Here is a 24,485-nt window from a genome sequence, read left to right as displayed (position 1 = left end):
ATGCCCAAGATGTGCTAAACCCATTAGTTCCACTGATAGGCGGGGGACCACTTGTCCTCATCTTTACTTTAGCCATCTTCCTCCCTGCCACCGTAGGTGTTTTCCTTCCTTCCCTCCTGCTTTCCAAGTCTTTCTATAATCAGGTCAAAATTATCAAAGGCATGTCATTGGACTGTCTTTTAGATCCACTTACTGTCTGTCCAGTATCTCAAACCAGAATACTCTTTCCTGGCTACCACTCCCCTGTATGTGTTGCCTCCTTAAAGACAGAGAGGTCTTTCTTTTGTATATATATCCCTAGTGCTTAGTACGAAGTAAGCACTTAATATGTACTTTTTTTTCATTCATTCATTTGTTCATTCATTCTAGTGCTGGCTTCAGCACTGAATTTCTTTGTAGTCATATTCATATCACTCATAGGGCCTAGTTTTTCTAGTTACAAAATAGTATCATAACTCCTGCCCCCATTGTAAGTATAGATGAGCAGTAGTTGTTTTAAAAAAAAAAAGATTTAAAAATGGGATTTTAATAAAGGAAAAGCATCCAGGAAGACATGGTTTCAAGTCCTACTTCTAACATTTATTGACTGTGTGACCCTCTGCAAGTCATTTAACCCCTCAGTATTCTAGACAGGTCTCTAAGGCTGAGTTACAAAGAAGGTGCATTGGTAGAAGGAGTAGAACTCCACCTGGAGTTCCCTGTACCAATAAAATCCCAGGTATAGTTCCTATCTCCTGTTTAGATAAGAAGCAATGTAACGGATAATAACCAACTTTTGGGTCAGAATAACCTGGGCTCATCTGTCAGTATTCTGGGCAGCTCTTTAAGGCTATAGATACAAGCACTGGCCCTGAAGTCAGGAGGACCTGAGCTTAAATCCGGCCTCAGACCGACCACTTGACACTTACTAGCTGTGTGACCCTAAGCAGGTCACTTAACCCCAATTGCCTAAAAATAAAAAATAATTTTTTTTTAAAAAAAAGACTATAGATGCAGTGTGACTGCTCATTTGTATTGGTGGAGGGAGCTTTAGCAGTCAGAGCTGAGTACAGTGATGAAATCTTAGGACCACACTCACCCATCCTCCCTCTCTCTTCCTCTCCCATTGTGTGTATATGTATATTAAGTTGTGTCTCATAGATTTGTAAGCACTTTAGCAGTTCCAGAGGAGAGGAAGGTTAGTGGGGGCTAGAGCAGCACAGGAAGGCTTCAGGTAGGAAAAAGGACTTAATTCTGACCCATTGTGGGTATATGTTCAACAAGAAATAAAAGCTGGAATAAAAACAGTTAATGAAAATTATTGCTAAAATATCCCATGAGTAAGCAATCTTAGTTTGTTGGCAGAGAGTTAATAATCCATGATGACAAGCTGCAGAGGGTCACACAGTCAATAAATGCCTAGATCAGAATAATGCTTTTATTAGTGCTGTATAGGATAGTTTTTTGAGAGTGTTGATGCACATAGGAGTACAGCTTGGTATTAAATGTTTGATACCATACCAAAATGATGCTTGGGCCCAGAATTTTATCTGTCACAGAAATTCGTTGTAATACACCTATTCTTTATGATCGAATGGTATGATGATTCATGCTGAAATCCTATTGATTTAGTGGTGATAGTGATAGAATGTTGACAGTGATGTGAGCCAAGTCTTGAATTTCTTCCACTGTAAAATTAAGGAGTTGGACTAGGTGGTCTGTAAGACACTTTTCAGCTCTGACTTTCTGAGTTCTGATGGTTCTGTGAAGAATGAAGCAGGTTATAAATAGATGGAAAGAGAGGTGAGGGAATCAGTATCAGAAAAAAGCACAGAAGGGAGAATGAGCATGGTGTGTACATATTAAAATAGATTATCTTTTTAGTCCTCCAAATCATTACAATGAACCCAAACCTTCTTTTCCTCCAACTTTTTTCCTTTCGTAAGCTGTGTTGCTAACATATTTCCTTGTGGGTGCTTCCTTTCCTTTCTTTTATTTGCCCTAAGCTGTATCAGTGAATAATGCTCCAGATTACATTGTTCCCAAGAAAACTCCCATTGATCATTAGTAGCACGGTTTGGGGTGATGAAAATTTGAACTCATGTTTTATTTAAATGGCGTCTCTTAGAGTGGGAAGGCAATATGTGCCATGATCTCCATGGTCAGTTTTGAGAAGTGCTGTGCCCAGCAGTTCCAAGGCCTCTCTTAATCTCGAATTGTGTCATTGCAGGATAACTACACCTTTGCCCAGCCAGGGATCCAGAAGAAAGTCCAAGCACTGGAAGAGCTGGTCAGCCGGATTGATGGTAGGTCCAAAGGACCTTTCCATCAAACTAATCATCTTTAACACCACGTCTCCCTGTGGTTGTCACCCTTTCCCAATCTATCCATTATCATCAATAATTATCCATTAACCCTTATCCTATTGTTGTCCCTCTGAGCTTACAGTGTCGGTGACGTGACAGACTCTTTTCCTTGTTTTCTGTTACAAACTCCTAAAATTCTTTTTTTTTCTAAATTTCTCAAATGATGTAATGATACCTTTTGTCATTATATTAGTCATTTATTGTTCCCAAACTCTCTCAGATTGTACCTTTCATTGCAATGACAGGACAGTAAACAAGAAATGGAAGCGAGCAAAAAACCAAACAAAAACAATAATTTGATGAACCCAAGAACGTAAATCATCAGGGGAAGGACTCCCTTTGTAAACCACCTCCCCCCCCAAAAAAAAGGAAAGGGAAAAACCATTCTGTGAATTCCTGAAAATTCTTAACCTTCAACATTTCTTAGACATATTTCTTCCTATCCACTTCCATAGCCATAACTCTGGTCTACATATTATTAATTATATATCTAGATGGCTGTAACTTTGTCCTAGCAGATCTCCCTACTTCATACCTATGTCTTTAAGCCAGTTAACACATAATAGCTAGCATACTCTTTTATTATTGGTGCTTTTTTCTTTATTTCATCACCTTGACTTTCTACTGGCTTCCTTTTCCCCATCCCACAGTAGAACCTTCCCATGTAACTGATAAGTGAAATGAAGCAAAACAAATCAATATATTGGCCATATCCAAAAATATATATGTTTATAGTCTACTGCCTCTCTCTTGAGAAGTGAAACATGCTTTACCCATCAGTCCTCTGAAGTTACATTGGTCATTACCTTGAGCAGAGTAGAATTATCTTTCCAAAGTTGTATCATCCAAAGTTGTAGTTATACAGTCACGTTATACAATGACTAAGATTGTTAAACTGAACCCTTGTCAGCATTACAAGAATCTAAGACATCTCCAGAAGCCTCAGGATGGAAAATGCTGTCCACATCCAAAGAAAGACCTATGGAAGTCGAATCGCTATCACTTATTTTTACCTTCTGTTGAGTTTTGTTTCATCTTTCTGATGGTTCCTCCTATTGGTTTTAATTTTTACTTACAACTTCACTAATGTGAAAATATGTTTAATGGGTATGTAAATGTAAAGCCTATATCAGATTGTGAGCCGTCTTGGGGACGGTGGGGGGGAGGAAAAGGGAGGAAAATTTTCAACTCAAAAGCATATGGAAAAAATAAAAAAAAATTTTAAAAATTAAAATTAAAAAAAATTAAAATCAAAGTTGTAGTTATATCATATCATTCTCCTGCTTAGAAATCTTCCTTAGTTTCCCATTGCTTTTTATATTAAGCCTATTTTAGCTATTGAATCATGTGATAACCTAATTCATAACTTTTGTATAATTCAAAGTGATAGGAATTGGCCACTAAGATGATACTATTCTCGGCAACCCCAGTTATATACTCTGAAGAAGAAAGCCATAGTTTAAAGACCCCCATATTATATTGTTAGCACCATCAGGAAAAGGGTAGGGAGAAATTTTGTGAAGATCAAATGAGATACCATATGTAAAATATTTCATAGACCTTAAAACACTGTAAAAATATTAACTTTGACATTATTGTTGTTATTATCATTATATTTTCTATCCCGTAAGTGCCTAATACAGGCTCTTAAATGCACACTCAGAAAACTCTCGTCCTTTGCATAACTGCTGGTTCCAGGGATTCTTTAGGGCAGGTAACACTGTGTGGCCACCTTTCATCACTGGATATCTGAGACCTGACTGAAATGGGGTGGTCAGTTTTTGTTTTTAGCATTGATAATTTGGTAACAGAAGAATAGTGTTTTAGGACAAAGATTTTTAATATAGCTGTTAAATAATATTTGAAGGCCATAGCAAAGAAAAGGAAGGATCAAACAGATTCTATATTTCTTTAGAATGCCAAACTTTATTGCTCTATCCATCTAAAAACCCCAAGGGATAGAAGTTAAGTAAAGAGGCACATTTCCACTCACCATAAAGAAGACCTTTCCTATAACAGACGTGTCCATTAATGGAACCAACTGTCTCAAGAAGGAATAAGTTCCCCTTCACTAGAAGTATTTAGGCAGAGGACCATTAACCATCTGTCAGGCAGGCTGTAGAGGTTATTCGTCACCAAATCTGACATTAAATTAGATGAGCTCTGAAGCCCCCTGAAATTCTTTGTTAGTATCAGAAGTTTGGAACAACTTCTTGATTACTTACCCAGGGGGGTTAACAAGTTATACCAGGCAACTGAAACTTTTGTCTTCCATTTTTACGATTGAGATACCCATACTGAGGGGAGGGTAATTATAACACATGAGGGAAGCTGGTAAATTTCTGCACTTACTGAATAAGCAACTTAGGATAGATTTATTTCATGGGCTGTGTCGATGTGAAGTAGCTGGGAGGGAGAATATTGGTGTAGAATGGAGGGGAAGGAAGATTTCTGTCCATCTCTAACTCCACAAAAGCAATGAAAACAAGAGCTACTTTTCCTGCTGGGATGAAAACTCGTTCATCCTCCACTCTTCATTTTCCCTCACTTACCAGGTCAATTCTACTTGTACAGAGTTTCCCACATCCTCTATGCTCCATTCACAGCCACTGCCTCATTTAGTCCTGCATTATCTCACACCTGGATTACTGCAGTAGGTTCCTAACTGTTCTCCCTTCCTCAGGCCTCTCTCTTTTTGTCACTTCTGTGTGCCTCAGTTTTCTCAACTGTAAAATGGGGATCATAACAGCACCTACAGGATTTATGTGAGGGTCGAATGATGATGGCTGTAAAGTGCTTAGCTTGGTACCTGGCACATAATGGGCACCATAGAAATGCTTCTTCCTTTCTCCTTTTGCAGTCCAGCCTCAGACGTTCCCTAAAGCAAAGGTCCGACCTCGTCAGTTTACCACTCAGAAACGTTGCAGTGGCTCCCCATTTGCTGTGATCTCGCTCCAGCCTGCCTTTCCAGGCTTTCCCTCTCAGGAAAAGTTCATTCCAGCCAAACTGGCTTACTTACTGTTTCTCATACAAAGCAATCCATCTCCTGTCCCAATGTCTTTTCTTGGGCTGCTCTTCACGCCTGGGTCCTCCACCCTCCTCACTTCCACCTCCTAGAATACCTAAGTTTCCTTCAAAACTTAGCTCAAATTCTCTTCCCTGCACGAGGCCTTTGATATCTTTCTCTGCTGCTAGTGCTGCATACCCCTCAAGTTACTTTGTATTCACTTCATGTCTATTTTCCATTTACTTATATGTGTAAATGTTATTTCTGCTGATAGAATGTAAGTTCCTTGAGACATGACACTGGTTCCCTTCCTGCTCTGGGGTCGAATATAGCACCTAGTACATAATATTAACTGTTTGTCAAACTAACTGTCAGATTCCTCAGCAGGCCCAATTCCGTAGGTTATACTGTTGAGCCCAACAGCATTTTCTTGTTTTAGAACAGGTACACAGTCACTTCAGGAGGTACGAGGTTGAATATCTGCAGTTTGCCTTTCGCTGGATGAATAATCTGCTTATGAGGGAGCTGCCCCTCCGATGTACCATTCGGCTGTGGGACACCTACCAGGTACAGAGACATTCTCTGCCCTCCCCCCAGCGCCATGCTGAGGATGCAGCTTCTATCTTTGGGCTTCATGGCGCTCCTCTGCTCTTAAACCTTCCGTACCTGCCGACGAGAAGTTCAGGCTCCGTCGGCCGGTGTTCAGATCCTTTGCTGAGCTGACGCCACTCGTCCTTTCTGTGACTTCCACTTTTTGATCAATATGGACTGCTCTCTACCATTTAATGTGCCCTTCCCCTTATCACTTTCATCACTTTTTGCTCGCACTTTCTCTCCTGTGACCGGAATGTCCCCTTCTCCCTCATCCTGTTGAATTCTGATCTGTCCTTTAGGTTCCAACTCAAATACCACCTCTTCCATGAAGTCTTCCCTAATTTACCAGTCTTTGTAATACTTTGTTTTGTGCTTATGTGATACTTTGTATCACGATTAGATGTCTCATCCCACTACTAGATTATAAACTCCATGAGTTCAAGGATTTTTTTTTATCTTAATTGTCTCCCCAGAACCAAACATGGTGCCTGAGAACATCATATAGGCAGTTAATTAAGGTTAAATTGAATGTTTTTGTTAAGTAGCAGATTTGAGCTACCGGCTGGTTTATCCATCTAAATCTGCCATAGACTCAGTAAGGTATTTGGAATAAATAATTTTCAGCAGAAACACCTCCCTCCTCTCATAGAGTTGTCAGATGTAGGTTCTGTGTCAGTATGTTTGCTTTTGCTTCTTTTCTTTGTGATAAAGGGAGGGTTCATGGTGGGGGAGGGGATCAGTGAGGGCAAATATTGAGACATGTCTGTGGTACAACATTAAAAGGAATTAGTAAAACTTTTTTTTAAGTAAATAAGGCTGCCTGTGTAAAAGGTTATTATATGGTTTCTAGGTTAATGTATTTTAATCTAGGGAAGAGATTATCTGGCGTCTTTATCTGAGTTTGGGATGCTAACTCTAGTTTTGTCCTTTCCAGTCTGAACCAGAAGGATTTTCTCATTTCCATCTCTATGTGTGTGCTGCCTTCTTGATTAAGTGGCGGAAGGAGATCTTGGATGAGGAGGATTTTCAGGTGAGTAGACAGAAGCCTACCTTGCACCACATCTGTGAGCTTGCAGCAAAAACAAGAAAACTAGTTTATTACTTAGTACTTATATTTGATTTCACACACAGCTAGTATATTGTAGAGATTTGTGTGATTCCTTTTTAGCTGCTATGGCTTTGGGCATAATGTGATGCTGCTGGAGGAGGCCAGACCTATGCCAACAGGTAGATTCCAAGGTTGTTCAGGGCAGCAGTGTGCTGGACTTGGAGACAGGAAGACCTAGGTTCAAATACTACTTCTGATACTTACTAGCTGTGTGATCCTAAGCAAGTCACTTAGTTCCTCTGGGCCTCTGTTTCCTCATTTATAAAATGGTACTTACTCCTACCTCAGAGGGCTATCATGGGGCTCAAATGATGCTGTATATAAAACACTGCCAAACTTAGATGTATAAATACATAAATGCGAAATAAATATCAGCTAAGATTATACTGTACTCTGCTTCAGCTAATAAGGGAGCCAGCTAAATGCTGCTGTTGAGGAGACATCAGGGCAGCCTGGCAGATTGGAGAGAGATAAGCTAAAGGAAGCAGAAACCTCTGGTCCATGGGTCCCATCTAGAGCACTCAGTACCACCACAGAACAGGTGGAGGTGTCTGCCTCCAGACCCTGCCTGCAATGTGAACAGATCCAGGAGTCGCATGGAGGCTGTTTTAAATATGTATACACATAAGACCTCTACAGAAGTCCTTGTCTGGTGCCTCATCGTGGTTTGGAGGTGCCAGCAGTGCAAGCTCTAGTCAGGTGTGGACCCCGGGGTGGATTACATGTTGTTGTCCAAAGATGGAGATGCTGCTGCTATTGTATGGAGGGCCTTCCAGCCTGTTCCTGAAAGAATGCCCGCCCTAGTGAAAGCACAGATCTTTGCATGACCCACGGGAGTGAGCTCCTCCCTCATTATCCCCAGGGCTTAGGGAGGTGCCTGGCACATAATAGGTGATTAATAAATGCTGGCTGGCTGGCTGACTTTTGTAAGTAAGTGTGAGAATCCTTGTTATTAGGTGGATTACTTAACAAGGCCCAGATCCTTTATAATTAGGAGCAACATTTGACCTCCCAGGAGAAGAATAATAAGGCAAAAACAGCAACAAGATTTATTAGGCACTTAATATGTGCCTGGCTCTGTGCTAAGCCCTGGGGATACAAATACAAGCAAACAGTCTCTGTTCTCAAGGAGCTTACATTCTACTGAGGAAAGACTACACTTGGGAGCTAAAAGGGAAGGGAGAGGGGCAGGGACGAAGGTATGGCGCTCTCTGGGGTGGGCTGGGCTGGGGGGCAGGTGTTGAAATCCTGAAAGTCAGAAGCACAACCAGAAGGTTGGCTGGCCTGGGCTGTCCCCAAAATAGACATCATGAGGAACTCTCACAGGGGGGAAGGAGGAATATTCAGAGGTGAGAAGGCCACAAGCAAAGTGGGACATCCCCAGGTGGAAAGGTCTGAAGCATAGCCTAAAGGGGAATAAAAAAGGAGACTGCGCATTGCCCAGTGGTCGGTGTCAGATTAAGACCAAGCAAGGGAAAAGAAAGGGCCTTTGTGCTTGCTACACGAGGGTTATGAAGGCTGTGGGAACCTAAGCAGTCCTACCAAAAGGAGATTCATAAATAATTATGAAAAGGAAGCAGAACTTAAGGGATGTGTAGGTCCATGCTGCTAAGGAAGGCCTAAGAACAGAGGGAACACAAAGCAAAAAGCATCTCTAGCTTCTGACACCAGACCAATCAGGTACTAATTAATAAAGCAGGTGTTTTCAAGGCAGCATTTCTGTTTCACTGAGTGGTGCTAGCCTTGATGACAGTGTCATGAAGCTGGAGCAAGGACCCCCATGCAGAAGAGAAAGGGAAAGGCAGTACCAGACCTACCCCAAATAAAGGATCTGGAAAAGAGAACAGACATTCAAGTGATTCCAAGTCTCTTCTGGACATGCTGCCAAGACTGCAGCCCACTGATGAAGACTCACGGCCACCACCAGTGAGTGTGATGTGGTACGTGTTAGAACAAATGAGGAATATTCTGGGATGGTCTCCTTCCAAAAGTATGCTTTCTAATGGAACCTGATATTGAGAATGCATCTAATTTTATCCTTCGGAACCAGGCTCACAGAACCATTTCGAATATGATGAAGTGCTCTCCAGATCATCTGTAGTGATGACAGATGATTCTTGGAAAAACACACAGGTTTCCTGATATTTTTTGGTCTGGCAACAAGGTAGAACGGCTTTTAGCCACATGGCTATCAGGTGGCCACTTTGAGGGAAGTGATAACCAAGAATGGAAAATGGACAGTGTATGGAAAACATTACCGGATTTGGAATCAGAAAACCTGAGTATGAATCCCAGCTCTGCTGTATGACTTTGGGCATGTCACTCCCCTTTCCTCATCTTCATATTGAGAACGTTGGACTAAAGTAATCCTGGAGAGCCCTTCCAACTCTGAATCCTATGAAATGATGAGGATTTACTTTTAGGAAACTCTTGTGAAGTACCCTTGTATGCCAAAATATTCCAGTCACCCTTGTGATGACATAAAAAAAATGGAATTATTTAAATGCCTATCAAATGGGAAATGGCTGGAAACATTGTAGTATATTAATGCAATGTGATTTTATTAGACAGTAAAGAAACAGTGAATATGAGGAGGTCAGAAAAGCTTGGGAAGACCTTATCAACTGATAACAGCGAAATTAAAAACCAGAACATGTTTGCAATGAATCCAGTAAGTAAATGAAAACAGTTCTGAAAGGCGACCACATGACCCCTCATTAACTGTAATAACGAGTGCTAGTTCCAGAGAACAGATGATGACAATTCTTAGTTCTTTTCAAAGAGGTGGGAGGATGACAGGAAGGACATGTGGTATTCGAGGCTGCTGGTCTGTTTTGCTGAGCTTCTTTCCATGTTGCAGTGGACTGTTCACTGAGGGTGGCATGGGCATATTGCCAAAGGACTGTGATGGAAAAACAAGAGGCATCAAGAAAACTTCCCCAAAAATAGAATCTTTAAAAAGCAGGATGAAGTTTAGAATGAGTATATGGTTCTACTATTTTTCCCTTCCTATGCTGGCTCCCTGACTTTCTTCCTCAGACTTCCCAGTTGCTTATTTTGCTAGCCATTTGGCATCTGAGTGCTTTATATTTGCTTGGACTCTGCTTTGGACTACTAGGGTGAAGGCGAAGAAGACAGTACACTCCCATCCCCTCATTTTACACATGAGGACTTGAGGCCCAGGGAGGTTGGCTGTCCTCAGTCACACAGGTAGTTAGAGCAGAACTGGGACATGAACTTGCAGGGTCCTCCTCCAGGAACCAGCGACTTCATTCTCATGCTCTTTCCACATCTGTCCTGATCGTTCATGTCCCAAAAACACCTCAACAGATGGGATGTGAAGGGCCGAAAGGAGGATCACGTAGTGACAACAGTAGGGATATCCCAGAAACTAACATTCAGATTGTTAGACTGAAGTCTGGGACTCCACATTCTCTGTGTGCAAAAAAGTAAGGCTTTAGATGTATCAGAAATCTGAAGATTTTGGGAAATAGACGGAACTTGTGGGGGAATGTTAGATTCCTCTTGAACCAAGTTTCTGGTACAAAAAGTCCTAGCCCCCTCCCCCCCCAAAAATGGCTGAAGTTTCCAGCTAAAATTTGAGGAAAGTTAATGGCTCTGACAGGGAAATCTCAGATTGATACTGGTCCCACTAGAATAGCTTAGAGGGAATTTGGTGAGATGTTTGAGGAAAATGGGACAACACAATTATCCATCCAGTTAATCAAGTAACCAGTAAATTGTGGGAAGTGACCAAACCATAAATTTATAGAAGCTTCAATATTAATGTGAAGTAGATTGCTCAGAATTTATGAGAGAATCTCTAATATGCAATAAGTGATATCTCAGAGACTTGGTAGAAGGTAGAAGGTTACCATTGAGAGTCTTAGAATGGGAAGGACTCTCGGGGAGACCGTGTAATTCAGCTGTGTCTGAAGAAGAATCCCTTCTTTCCCAAGAATTCAGGGAACCAGCATCTCTGACAAGTGCTGTCATTTAGTCTCAACTTGAAATTTCCAGAGATAGGCAACTCACTAATTCCCAAGGTACAACCTGTTTCACTTTTGGACAGCTCTAATTGCTAGTAAGTTTTTCATTTTGTTGAGCTAGTCAGCTGCCCTGTAACTTCCCATTACTTAATCTAGTTCTGCCCAAGCAGATCACACCCAATCCCTCCCTCTGTGTGGTAGCTCCTCAGATACTGCCGGGGGCAAACACTATAGGAAGGATAGAAGTGGGTGGACAAGAACAGCATGAACAATGGTCGTTAGGTAGTGTATTGAACAAAAGAAGTGCCCTGTGTTCAAATTCTGTCATTTAATAAAATTGTGGTAACAGAATTTTTTTTACAATTACAGTTCCACCCCCAACTTAATTTGACATTTTAAATGAGATCCCAGAAGCTGCAAAATTATTTCAAGCAGTAGTAAGTGTACCCTACTTATTTCAATATCCATATTGGTACAATCACCCTATCAAGAAAGAGTAACTTCTTTTCAGAACTAGCTAATTGAGGATTTGCAGAGAAAGGAAATAGTAGATTATTGAATTGTGGACAGGACTTGGTCTAGGTAGTATCTGTGCGTCTACCACAGGCCTGGACAACATACATCCCGACAAAAGATTTCAGGCAGCCCATGAAAAATGTAGAGGTTGTAAAACAGGCTGCATGTTGTGCAGGCCTAATCTACCACTATGTACTAATGACCACAGCACAGTTAAATTCAGCATTATATTGGGAGAGGGAAATTATTTCAAAAAAGGGCTTGTCTTTGTGGACTTTGGGGGTGACTTGGTTATGCTGCATTTTAGTCTTTTACTGTCAACATTCTAATTTTCAGCTACACTTTTATATTCCTGAGTGTAATCAAGAATACTTTCAAATTAACTTTCTTTTACTCTGTATGGCCTAAGGCACTCCATCCTTCTATTTCTTCTCACTTTGGGTCTTGAAACTGCCTCATTTCTTCTACCTCCTTCAAACACGGTTTATTCTATAATAAATCCCTTTGTTATCCAGCAACCAGCAAACATTTATTTACTGCCTACTGTGTGCCAGGCACTGTGCTAAGTGCTGGAGATACAAAAAGAGGCAAAAGACAGCCCCAGCCCTCAAGGAGCTTACCATCTAAATGGGAGAGACAACATCTAAACAAATCTATACAAAGCTAGCTGTCTACAGGATAAATAGGAAATAATGGACAGAGGGAAGGCACTAGAATTAAGAGAGGTTGGCAAAGGTTTCCTATAGAAGATGAAATGTTAGTTGGGACTTAAAGGAAACCAGAGAAGCCAGGAGGTGGAGATGAGGAAGGAGAACATTCCAGGCATGGAGTACAGCAGAGAAAATGCCTAGAGCAAGATGAGTGCCCCATTTGTATCTTTTTTTTTTTAATTTGGTTAGGCAGTGGGGTTAAGTGACTTGCCTAGGGTCACATGGCTAGTAAGTGTTATGTCTCTGAGGTCAGATTTGAACTCAGGTCCTCCTGAATCCAGGGCCAGTGCTCTATCCACTGCGCCACCTAGCAGCCCCAACGAGCAACCAGCCGGGCCGGGAGAATGGAGAAGCACCCCCCACGGGCCCACCAAAAACACCTGCCTCCTGGTGCCCCATTTGTAGAACAGCCAGGAGACCAGTGTCACTGTATCAAAGAGTACCTAAAAATAGGGAATGCTTCATGAATTTGAGTGTCATCCTTTTGCTGGGCTCCTTATTGGAGTCTTCTCCTCTATAGTTAGCTCCAGTTTTTCCTCATTTGCCTCTTTCTCAACCGCAGACCTGAATGCCTTTTCCCTTATTGTTTGCTTTTGTCCCTATCACAGTCTGTTAATGTGGGTTTGGGGACTTAACAGGCCTTCACAAAAGAGGCAGACTAATCAGTAACGTGCTAAAGAAATGTAGGCTCCCCCCCCATTGGAACATTTTATTTGTATGCATGTTTTGCACCCTTAAAAAAGAACCCCAGGATTTTTCTTCCTGTGTATTTTCATCTTTGATGACCCATGATGCCATGATGCTGAGGCTGGAATACATTGAATCCAAACTGATGAGATGGAAGCAGATTATTCTGCCACTTTTCTTGAACTTTAAATTGAGCATCAAGACTGGAGCTCATTACATCTACTTGTTTACTCTGTGTTGTAACAGTTTTTCATGCTCTTTGATTATCAACAATGTAACCATGCTTCATCATCACAGTTAAGAATCAATTACTTTAGAGCATGACCCAATGATTAGGACTCTGTGTTTAAAATATGGAGCAGTGTATAAATGTGAGTTATCTTTGTGCAGGGACCGTGCTAATCTTCCCTGTATCATTCTAGTTTTAATACGTATCCTGCCAAATTGAGCACAGTGTAGGACTTTGTTACAGCTACATTTTAACTTATGAAAGAGAAGGCATAAGGCCTGAGTTTACACAGCTGGGGACATGAGGAAGGCGATATGGCAAGGAAAGAAAGACATATGGAAAAGGCCATGTTTGGTTTGCCATCACTGCAGAGACAAGGATACACCTGTGTCTCAAGATGATCTCCGTATCCCTGAATGGAGAACTTCTCAAACCCAAGCCCCTACACAGTGCTTTTAGCTCAAAGACAGTGGGTGCATCTGTTTTTCTTGTATCACATCATAGCCAGGGAGCCCATTGCCAGCGATTGGAATGTTGAGGGTTTCAGAAAGGGGCATTGTCTAGGGCAGACAGCCTCATATAAGAAAGGCTAGTTTTTGAACTATCTCTGCTCCTTTTCCCCAGACCATCAAAGCATGTTTATCTCCACCTTTGGATAAATTTCTTAAACTCTTGTGAAATGTGACGTGATGCAATGTCAAGTTAACATTTCCCAATACCAAGTATTCCATCTCCATTTGGGAATTTCTGTAATTCTGAAACAGTTCTTCTCAGTATATCAACGTGTTTATCAGAGTTCACCGCAGGCCGTGCCCCACCTTCTATGGAAGGAAGATTTCTGATCCCCTGAGTTACTAGTCCCCTCCCCCACTCCTGCAAAGAAGAAACAAAATGTATCTTGAGTCTATTTTGCAGTCTGCTTTTATGTGTGTGTTTTTCACCCTCAGTACATTGTAAGCTTCTCAAGGACAGGGACTGTCTCACTTTTGCCTTATGTATCCCTAGCAGTTAGCCCAGTGCCTGGCACATCTGTGGCTGTTGCTCAGTCGTATCCCCATTTGGGGTTTCCTTGGCAATGATGCTAGAGTGGTTTATCATTTCCTTTTCCAGCTCATTTTTACAGATGAGGAAAATGAAGTAAACAGGTTCCCCTTTTGTGGGGACAAGACTTCCAGCCCTACTGGAAGTAAAAAGATCCCTAAAATATTTTCTTCGGATGGGTGTTTCACAGTCTGGTGAAGATGCCCAAAGTTTACAAGCTCATTTACACTTCTTCTGAAAAAGATTTCAGTATGACCTTAAATGAAAAAAGGTAACAATTACCCTTTGACAGCCTTCAGTACTCCAATAATTATATTGTCTTGCTCATAACAAGTGGTTTTTTTCTTCATAGCAGTAGTTAACCACTCTTTGTTCATTTATTGATTGGTCTTCTCACTGTTCTTCCTTCAAGAAATCTGAGCTGACTTGTAAAAGAATCAATAATGATAGCCCCTCCAGCTGCCAGGTCTCTAGCAAGACTACTTGTCTTTGTTAGTTCTCTAAGGATTAATTGGGCTATTTTTCATTGACCCTTTGTTAGTGTTTGGTATTGTTTTTTCATTTTTTAACTTTCAGTGTGACTGATACAGTTTCATTGTGGGCTTGAGTGGTCTTTGAAAAGCTTGACCTCTCCACACTCAACAGCCACCACAATATTTCTAACAAGAATTTAAGCATGCCTTAAGAGATATAACTTTTGCATATTGCCTTTGAGTAATATCCATTTTTTTTTAAATTACAGAACAAAAGAGAGAATCCAAGTCCAGGAACAGCTAATAGTCTAGTTTACCTAGGACAAATGTATGAAAGAGAGTGATATAAAATATGGCTGGAAAGGTAGATAGGAGCCAGGTTGTGTAGGGCTTTAAACACCAGCCTGAGGAATTTATATTAGAAGCAATAAAAAGCCACTGGAGATTTCTGAGCAGGCAGGTGACCTTGTCAGCTTCTGAGTGATGGTCCCTTGTGTGGAAAGCTTACCTAGACTGGAACAAAAATAGAAATGAGAGTTCTTTGCATGGAAATGATTTATTGTGCAGGAGAAACTTTCTTTTCCTTCTTCTTCTTATCTTGGTTATTTTTTAAAACTAAAGTTATATTTTCTCTCTCAGCAAATAATGTGGTAGGAACCCAATTATCATTAAAATTTGGGAATGAATAGTAATTGCAATACTTTAAACTGTCTTTTTTGTTTTGTTTTGTTTTTTGGCTAGGCAGTCTGGGTTAAGTGACTTGCCCAAGGTCACACAGCTAGTAAGTGTCCAGTGTCTGAGTCTGGATTTGAACTCAGGTCCTCCCCACTCCAAGGCAGGAGCTCTATCCACCAAACCACCTAGCTGCCCCCTAAGCTGTCTTTTTAAAGCACTTTGATATCTTTCCGCCTTATTTAATCATTCCTGTAGTTGCTTCCAGGGAGGACAACTTGTAGCCTCTCTATTTAAAAAAAAAATGGTTCAATCGAGGTTTGAGGTATTCAGTATCATATCCAGGTTCTTACAGCAGAAGAAGGGCAGGGAGAGACTCAGATCCCAGATCATCTGACTTCTGGTGCTCTTTAGAGTCAGGTCAGCAGCATGAACAAGCCCGACACACAGCCCAGCTCTGCTGCCTTTTCTAGCCAAGTGGAGTTGCAGAGGGGAGCGAGTCACTTAGCCCTTTTGAGCCTCACTTCTTTCCTTTATAAAATAAGATGAATAATATTTTTACAACATACTTCACAGTGTTGTTGTGAGTATAAAAATTTAATGGGGTGTGTGGAATGGTTTGTAAACTTTAAAGCACTATGTAAATATCAGTTATTAAGGGAAGAGAAAAAAAGGGTAGGGAAAGCAGGACAGAAAGTAGGAAGGATGCTTCATTAAATTCAAGCATTTACTAAGTTGTTGCTGTGGCTGTGTCTCAGGGGAGATGAAAGATGTTGGTCCCTGCCTTCAGGGAATTTACAGTCTAATGCAGGGATGTCGCTTAACCTTTTTTTCTGCCATGGATCCCTTTAGCAATCTGGTGAAACCTACAGACTCCTCTAAATAACATTCTTAAATGCATTAAAAACCTGAAACCCCAACCCCTGAAATCTATCCATCAACCCAAGGTTAAGAACCCCCGCTTTTGTTGGAGAGATGTGATGTATCCACAGATGCTTATAATATAAGATAACACGAGTTTCTAAGAAAAAGGCAAAATACTAAGGGAAGGATGAGTTTCTGAAAGCACAGGTCTGACTGTGTCACTCTCCTACTTCCTAAAATCCCATGGTTCCCTTAAGCTCTAGGATCATTTCTTTGGCATTCAGAGCTCTTCACAGCCTGCCCCTAACTTACCTCCCCAACTTTATTATGCATTGTTCCCCTTCACACATTTGATGGTCCAGTCAGACTAGCCTCTCTGTTTCTTGTGTATGACACTCCATCTCCATCCCCATCCCCCTTCACTCTGTCCCCTGTTCTTATCTCCCACTCCTTTCTTACTCTCGTGTCTTGGAATCCCTAGTTTCCTTTAAAACTCAGACCATGTGCCAGCTTCTACGAGAGGAAGATTTCTGATCCCCTCATCTACTAGTCCCCTTCCCTGCCCCTTCAAAGAAGAAAAAATAAATCTACCTTGTACCTATTTTGTTTATGTTTTTACATATATGTGTGTGGTTTTCGCCCTCAATAGATTGTAAACTTCTTGAGGACAGGGACTGTTTGACTTTTGTCTTTGTATCCCCAGCAATTAGCACAGTGCCTGGCACATTTGTTGTCGTTGCTCAGTCGTATCTGACTCTTAGTGACCCCCTTTAGGGTTTTCTTGGCAAAGATACTGGAGTGGTTTGTCATTTCCTTCTCCAACTCCTTTTACAGATGAGGAAACTGAGGCAAACAGGGTGAAGTGACTTGTCCAGGGTCAAACAGCTGATAAATGTCCAAGGCCAATTTTGAACTCAGAACTTCCTGACTCCAGGTCTGGTGCTCTATCCGCTGTGCCACCTATTACCCCTGTCTGGCACATAGTAGACATTTAATAAATGTTCATTGATTGAAGGACGTTAATTTCCTCTCTTCCCCATCAAGTAGCACAGCACCATTCATGAAGTAGTTAATTTAAGTGAATTAAATTGTACTTTGGGCCGTGATTCAAAGGAAGTAGAAGATATGATTTGGTGAGTGTGGAGAGGAAAACTTTGATGTCGTTTGGGATGTTCCAAGCAGGAGAGAAACACAAATTTGTGTCTTGGTACTTAACAGTGGGACATTTGGCCATGTTGTTTGGCATCCTTATGTAATAAAACTTTCTTATATTTCAGGGTCTCCTTATGTTGTTGCAAAACCTACCTACAATACATTGGGGCAATGAAGAGATTGGCCTTCTCCTGGCAGAAGCATACAGACTGAAATACATGTTTGCCGATGCTCCCAATCACTACCGACGATAGGTGCTGCCTCCACGCAGAGACCTGGACTTCCCCCATCACTGATGGCAATCTAATCACTGTGGCAATTGTTTGAGCCCTCGGACCCCAAGCCAGGAACCACTCCTACTGTAAAAAGCTCACATCAGCCTAGGTCTTCACTTTTTGTGTGCCTGTGCACCACTCCATGTCTCTGGATGTGTGTCTCTTGGATATCAGTGTTCCTTACTATGTAGGTGGGCTCACTTCTAGGAGCGGGTAGAAAGGAGAGTGCAGGACTGTCTCCTGCCAAGAGAGGAACTGACAAAGCAAGGTGAAGGCTCAGGCTATATGCCTGATTGCGCCCCTGCTTTGTCCGGTTGTCTTTTGTCACCCTCCTCTGGCTGAGTCCATTACTCCCCAGACACAGCTTGATCTGACCACGGGTAAAAATGCCTTATGTTGTTAAGACACCTGATCTCCGTCACTCTCTCACCGACTCCACTCCCTTTGGCCAGTGCCCAATGACGGACAGCTTTCTAGGACCATTTTTATCAGATGATAGTTGCGTTGAGGCTATAGCTTTCCTGAGAGTATCTGGGAAATGCAGTGCATTTAAGGGCTGGGAACATTTATTTTCCCTTTATTCACCCATATGTGTGCATGTGTGTCTTTCTGTGTATGTACATCTCAGTGTGTGGGGTGTGTATGTGTGTGTGTGTGTCCATCCGCGTTTGCGTGCATGTCTGTATTGGCATGTGTGCACACCCTCAGGGCAAGGTGTCCGTTTATGTCTAGATTAGCCCCGCCATAACCAGCTGTGAATGACCCAAGTGAACAGGTATACAAGCAACCCTTTAAAAAGGATGGAGGTGAGAGGGAAAGGGACTTTTTGCCTCCTCTAGCCCTTTCTCCATCATGATACTCCTCGGCATTATGTGTATATTGTGTTCTGATGTATATGGGTAAAGATGTACAATATATGTCCTCTTTGTAGCAGATATGATTTTATATTTATAATGTGCACCCGTGTTTGAAGTCAGTCTCGGTCCAATGCAGTAGGTATTCTATCTGCCAGATTTGGAAGGTAAAGAATTTTGACTACACACGAGCACATTTGAGGTGAGAAAGCTCCTCTCCTAACACAATGCTGAACTCCAGGTTTGGTTTTTCAGGCCCTCTGGTGGGAATGGCTTTTGAGGAAGGGCTGTTCAGAGCCAGAGTGATTGTGGGGGGTAGGCTGTACTTCCTTTAATATCAGCGCCTGGACATGCATTTGTTTCTCACAGCTTCCATTAATTTTCCTCTTCTTTCTTTACCTGGTTCTCCCTGTTGTTTTTGCTCTGCTCCTCATGTTCCTCTCCCATTCACGGAAAGGAGGTAGAACTCCTTAAACTTCAGTACCCTCTCACAGACAGTGTCATAAGCAGAGGAGGAAAACAGATCCATGGTTTTTAGTCCCTCCCTTTCCCTTTGTATCTGGAGATATTTTTTTCCCCTTTTTAATCTTAATTCAGCATTTTATTCAGAATGGAAGCTGTGACTGGTCAGTGCCAAGGGGAAAGGGAGGTGTGGTGTGTGCCCTGGGTTTTCTGGCTGTTATTCTCAAAAAGAGCTAAGTGTCACACGCCTCCCACCCCATCTCAGCCTCATCCCTCAGAACAGTATGCTGTGGGGTTTGGGGGTGGTTAATAGAGAACAGCAGTCTTCTTAGAAAACCAAGCAGTGTCTGCAGCAGGTGACTCCCATAGTCCTCATTGCCAATAAACTCCAACCGCTCTGGTACTGTGTTGTCTTCCTCCTCTGGGGCTGTTTCTCAGACATTCTTCATAGCCCTTTGCTCCCCCTTCCTGTGGTATGGGCATCTCAGGTGGTCCCTATCCAAAGGGAGGGGGCTCGTGGTCCTTCCTCAGCTGGATTAATTAAAGAAAGACACTTGTGTTCCCAAGTGGTGGTTTTATTTTTTTAGTTTTTATGTTTGTATGGGAAATTGTGGATAAAGTGAAAGAATTGTAAATAAATAGTGAATTTTCTCCTCCATTTGCCTATTTTTCATCCCCTGAGATCATGAAACTGGGGACTTAAGGACTTGTCTTCAATTCTTGGATTATGACACTATGAAAAATAGTTAAATAGGAGGCAGAGGTCCATTTTGGGTCATAAGAGGAGTCGAGAAATTCAAGAAGTACTTTGGGGCTTTAAACAAATGTTAACATAATCCTACAGAGTCTGAGCCTTAAGGTTTTTTATCTAGACAAGAGATCTTGAAAATTTTTTTGATAATGCATTAAGTCAGTAAAAAATGTTGGTGCACACCCCCAGCAGATATCTAGTCACTTACAAATTACATATGTGTTACTAATAATTATGTACCTTATAAAATTTACACAAGAAACACTTCAAAAGAATAAGATAAAGATGACATAACATTTGACCTCAAAACCAATAGGAAGCCACTAAAGTTGATTAGAGAAGTGACATATGCAGAACTTCACCTACTGCCAGCCGTGTGGAGAGTAACATGGAGTGAGGCGGGGATGTGAGGCAGGTAGACTTAGTGGTCACTAAATCCAGTCCCTTTATTTTACAGATAGGGTTACGCACATCTGATAAGTGTCTGAAGCAGGATTTGATTTCACGTCCCCCAGACTCCAACGGCACCGAACAAGAGTGGTGGTTTTGTGGGAATTGGAAGGGGGACAGATGTGAGAGGTGTTGTGGAGATCAAAATGATAAGATCTGACAACTAATTGGATATTGATGAGGGAGGCTGGACAGGTAAGGGAAAGCGATGAGTCAAAGATAGCACCAGGGTTGAGATCCTGGGTTAAGGGTGATGGTGTCCTCAACAAAAACTGGAAAATTCTGGAAAAGAGTGGGTTTTGGGGGGAAAGGTAGTAAGTTCTGTTTTGGACATAGTGAGTAAAATGCTTACAAGCATACCCATTATAAGCAGTTCATGATGTGAGAGCAAAGTACCCACATCAGGAGAGATTAGGGCCAGACAAACTAGGAGTCATCTGCATAGAGAAGATAATGATTAAATCCATGGAAGCTGATGAAGTCAGCAGATGAGAGTGTACAGAGAGAAGAAAAGAGGGTGCAGGACAGAGCCTTCCATTCCACCAATAGGAGGCATGATATGGCTGATGACCCAGTAAAACTATCCGGGAAAAGAAGGTGGTCGGTAGTGTCAAATGCAGAAGGGTATAAAAAAATGAAAACGGAGGAGAAAAAGTCAGATTTGGCAATTAAGAGATCGTTGGTAACTTTGAAGAGAACTGTCTCAATTGAATAAGGAGTGAAAGAGAAGGTTGAGAACCCGAAAGGATGGTGGTAGCCTTTACAGAGTTTAGCTAGAAGATTCTGTCAGATTTTTTTTCCTAACGACCTTCTAATGGAATATTTCTAAGATCATTAGTACATCCCACCCACAGTGACAGATGGTTATGGATCCCCTCATAGATCCTCCTGGGAATATTTCCTAGTCTTCTGGGAATTTACTACAGAACCACATTGCAATTGAAGGTGGGACTTTCCCATATACAATATGGGGAAATTTAATGTCCAATGTCAGCATGACTACACATCATCCTAGCAATTTCCAGCCTTCCTCCAGTGTCTCATTGTACCATGGATACTCTAAGACAGTATAATATATGGCAGATGCTTTTATCAAGGCTTCCAGGACTGGCCTGAAAAATAGACAGTAGACTATATTATGACTGTTGTCTGATGGGGACCAGCATAGCTTATTTGCAGAGGCTCACCAGATTAACCACAGGGTAATGTGTTTTTGGCCAGCTCTAAAACATACAAGTCACAAAGAGGTTGTTATCTGCACGAGTGGAGAGAGGACCCACCTCAGTGAAACCCTAGATCTTTAAGTATATGAAACTGCTAACAGTATTTTCCCCTTTTGTGTTTGTATTTAGAGAAAGATTATTCTTTGTGATACCAGTAGAGAAGATAATGGGCTCGCTGTAATTTTTCCTCGTATCATTCATTGATGCCATCCTTGTGCAGGAAGGTAATCACTGAGGTGGCTTTTTTGACATCATCATCATCATCATCATCATCATCATCATAGCTACTGTTTACATAGCACTTACTAGGTGCCAGGCACTGTGCTGAACACTCCAATTATTATCTCATTTGATTCTCACAACCACCCTGGGAGGTAGGTGCTATTATTATCCCCATTTTACAGATGAGGAAACTGAGGCAGAGGTTAAGTGACTTCCCCAGGGTCACACAGCTAGTAAGTGTCTGAGGCTGGATTTGAACTCCAGCCCTCCTGACTCCAAGCCCCATAGTCCACTGCAACGCCTTGCTACCCAAACATTTGGGTGCTTTTGTCTATATCAATGATACCAATGTATGTATTCCAAACTAAACGTAGCTGTCACTGACCTGCAGTTTTTCCAGTTTGCTAGTTATTGAGTCTCCACAGTTAAACTTCAGTTGGCCCCTCCGGCATCCTTTCACTCACCTGTGGAGAGAGCTTCCTCCATATTCTTCTTTTCTCCAGAAAGCATCCAGATTATAATTCCCATTTATATAGCACTTTAAGGTTTGCAGAGCACTTTATTGTCACATTTGAGATCTATTTGTTACTTCATTTGAACCTTACAACCTCTGAAGTAGATGCTATTATCCCCATTTTTTTCAGATAGGGTGATAGGTTCAGAGAGTTCAGTGATACCTTAGAATGACATAGCTACTATGTGTGTGAGGTAAATTTGGAACCTAGGTCTTCCTGAATTTAAGTCCAGTAATCCATCCATCGTCCTACACTATATGTGACTCATCTTAGCACATGTCTAGATAACCAAAAGCTGAAAGCTATAAAGCTTCAAGAATTGACATGTTGGGGGCAGCTGGGTGGTGCAGTGGATAGAGCACCGGCCCTGGAGTCAGGAGGATGCCTTAGTTCAGATCCTGCCTTGGACGCCAGACACTTACGAGCTGTGTGACCCTGGGCAAGTCACTTAATCCTGATCGCCTCACCAAAAAGCAAACAACAACAATAAAAAATAATTGAAATGTTAGCAGAGATTTGATCTTTTCCTAATTCTTATGCTTAATTTTTGTCTGCTACCCAAGATAGGAATTTCTTGACATCTCTGTGGCTTTCCTGGACACCAGGTAGGTCATCATGGGGTCTTCTGGGAGGAAAAAGCCTGTTTAGATGACTAAATGGTTTATGGACAAGTATGCAACAAATACTGATTAAGCTTCAACAAAGGTTCAACAAATATTAATCAGCCTTACCATGTGCAAGGCCTTGTGCTAAGCACTCAGAATACAAAAACAAAAATAGTAATTATGAAGAATAAGCGTGGTTTGAAAGAAGAGACATGAAAAGACACCCCCATCCTACCTCTTCACAGAGATGGAAGATCTGCTAGTGTACTCTGCACATATTTTCAGACTTCTTTGATCATTGTTCAGTTATGCTGATTTTTTTCCTTTTTCTTTTTATGTCTTTAAGAATACTACTTGTTGTAAGAAATCATGGTAATGTAAAAAGCCAAAACATCAATAAAAACTTGTTTTAAAAAAATGAAACAGTCCCCACTCTCAAGGAACCTACATCTTACTAAGATATGGATGGATGGATGGATGGATGGATGGATGGATGGATGGATGGATGAAGATACGAATGAATGAGTGGATGAATCATTTATTAGGTGTTTATTATATACAGAGCATTGTGCTAAGAACTAGGGAATGGGATAGAAAAGTAAGACAGTCCTTGTTCTCAAGGATCTTCCATTCTGATGGTGGACAGAACATGGAATTTTTTTTAGCTGGTTCCATAGTTCTTAGGGTATATCAGCAAAGCAGATTAGTAACCCCTCTTCTTTAATATTATTTCCATTGACAAAAGCATGCTATTCTCTAATGTTGAACCATTTCATAGTGACAAGGACTTTGGTGACAAGAAGTTTATTTTCCAAGTCTTCAGTAGCTGTTGTTGCAGCACCTGCAGGAGCAATGGCCAGGCTGCATCTCCACAGAAGTTGTTTCTCAGGATGATGCCTAACTTCCCTGGGCTGGGAACAGCTACTCCCAAGGCTCCTGGTACTGAGCTGTCTTCATTGGGCTTTGTGGGGGTGGTGATGGTCCAGATGGTGGTGGTTGTGGTTTGAATTGTTGGGTACGTGCTACTGGTCTCTCTCAGGGTGCCCTACTGTTTTAGCTATCTTACCTGGCCAGGGTGTGGAAGTAGGTTGGCAATTTGTGGAGATGTCTGGCCCCCTGTCAACACGAGTTGCTTCCCCAGATGATGGCTGTGAGGGCTGGGCTCGAAGTAGGCTTTGTAGCCTGGGTGGTGCTGCCACTCCCTGGGCTCCTGTGTCTATTCACCTGTTGGTGGTTGGTGGTCAGCAGTTGTTGCTGGTGGTGATGAGGAAGTTGGGGCCCTTTCTTCACGATAATTTCTCCCCTCAGTGATAGCTGTAGGGCCAGAAGCAGATTTGATGATTAGAGTGGCTCTGCTTTTCCCAAGCTTGGCTCTTGGACTCAGGGTCCCGCACTGTCTCCTTCAGGTCTCAGGGAAGACGGTGGTCAACGTGGTGGTCTGACTTGCCTGGAACAGACTGCCTCCTGTCTCCCTCAGAGTCCATTGAATATACATATAAATATATATCGATATATACATATATAAATATATATGTATATGTTATATATATGTAATTATGTAATTACCTGTAAATACACAAAACAGAATCAAATATACGATACATACAATGTAAATGAAAGAAAAAACACAAAACAACCAAGTGAGTATTGTGAAATTACAAAGAATAAGCCTCCAAAGATGAGATATGTGAAGACACCCAAACCCCCACCCCAATCCCACTCCTTTGTAGAAGTGAAAGGT

At 41.7% G+C, this 24,485-nt stretch overlaps 1 protein-coding gene and 1 non-coding gene across 3 annotated transcripts in view; one reads left to right on the top strand and one right to left on the bottom strand.

Annotated features, from left to right (window-relative positions):
- TBC1D22B (TBC1 domain family member 22B) overlaps positions 1-19,634 on the top strand; it is a 116,697-nt gene extending 97,063 nt beyond the window's left edge. For both annotated transcript variants that reach the window (XM_020999496.2, XM_078155394.1), the window contains 4 exons: positions 2,210-2,285; positions 5,792-5,919; positions 6,881-6,976; positions 17,513-19,634. In XM_020999496.2, the coding sequence (XP_020855155.1) occupies positions 2,210-2,285; positions 5,792-5,919; positions 6,881-6,976; positions 17,513-17,641 (429 nt within the window). In that variant the 3' untranslated portion in view covers positions 17,642-19,634. The remainder of the gene's footprint in view (positions 1-2,209; positions 2,286-5,791; positions 5,920-6,880; positions 6,977-17,512) is intronic.
- On the bottom strand, positions 13,304-13,408 carry LOC144458046 (U6 spliceosomal RNA). Its single transcript, XR_013487602.1, has one exon. It is a non-coding gene; the product is annotated as a U6 spliceosomal RNA (small nuclear RNA).
- Positions 19,635-24,485: the final 4,851 nt, after the last annotated feature.

This window comes from Phascolarctos cinereus, unplaced genomic scaffold (assembly GCF_003287225.1).
Source record: "Phascolarctos cinereus isolate Bilbo 61053 unplaced genomic scaffold, phaCin_HiC Scaffold_5;HRSCAF=322, whole genome shotgun sequence".
Classification (NCBI taxonomy): Eukaryota; Metazoa; Chordata; class Mammalia; order Diprotodontia; family Phascolarctidae; genus Phascolarctos; species Phascolarctos cinereus.
This window is presented reverse-complemented; position numbering and strand designations above follow the sequence as displayed.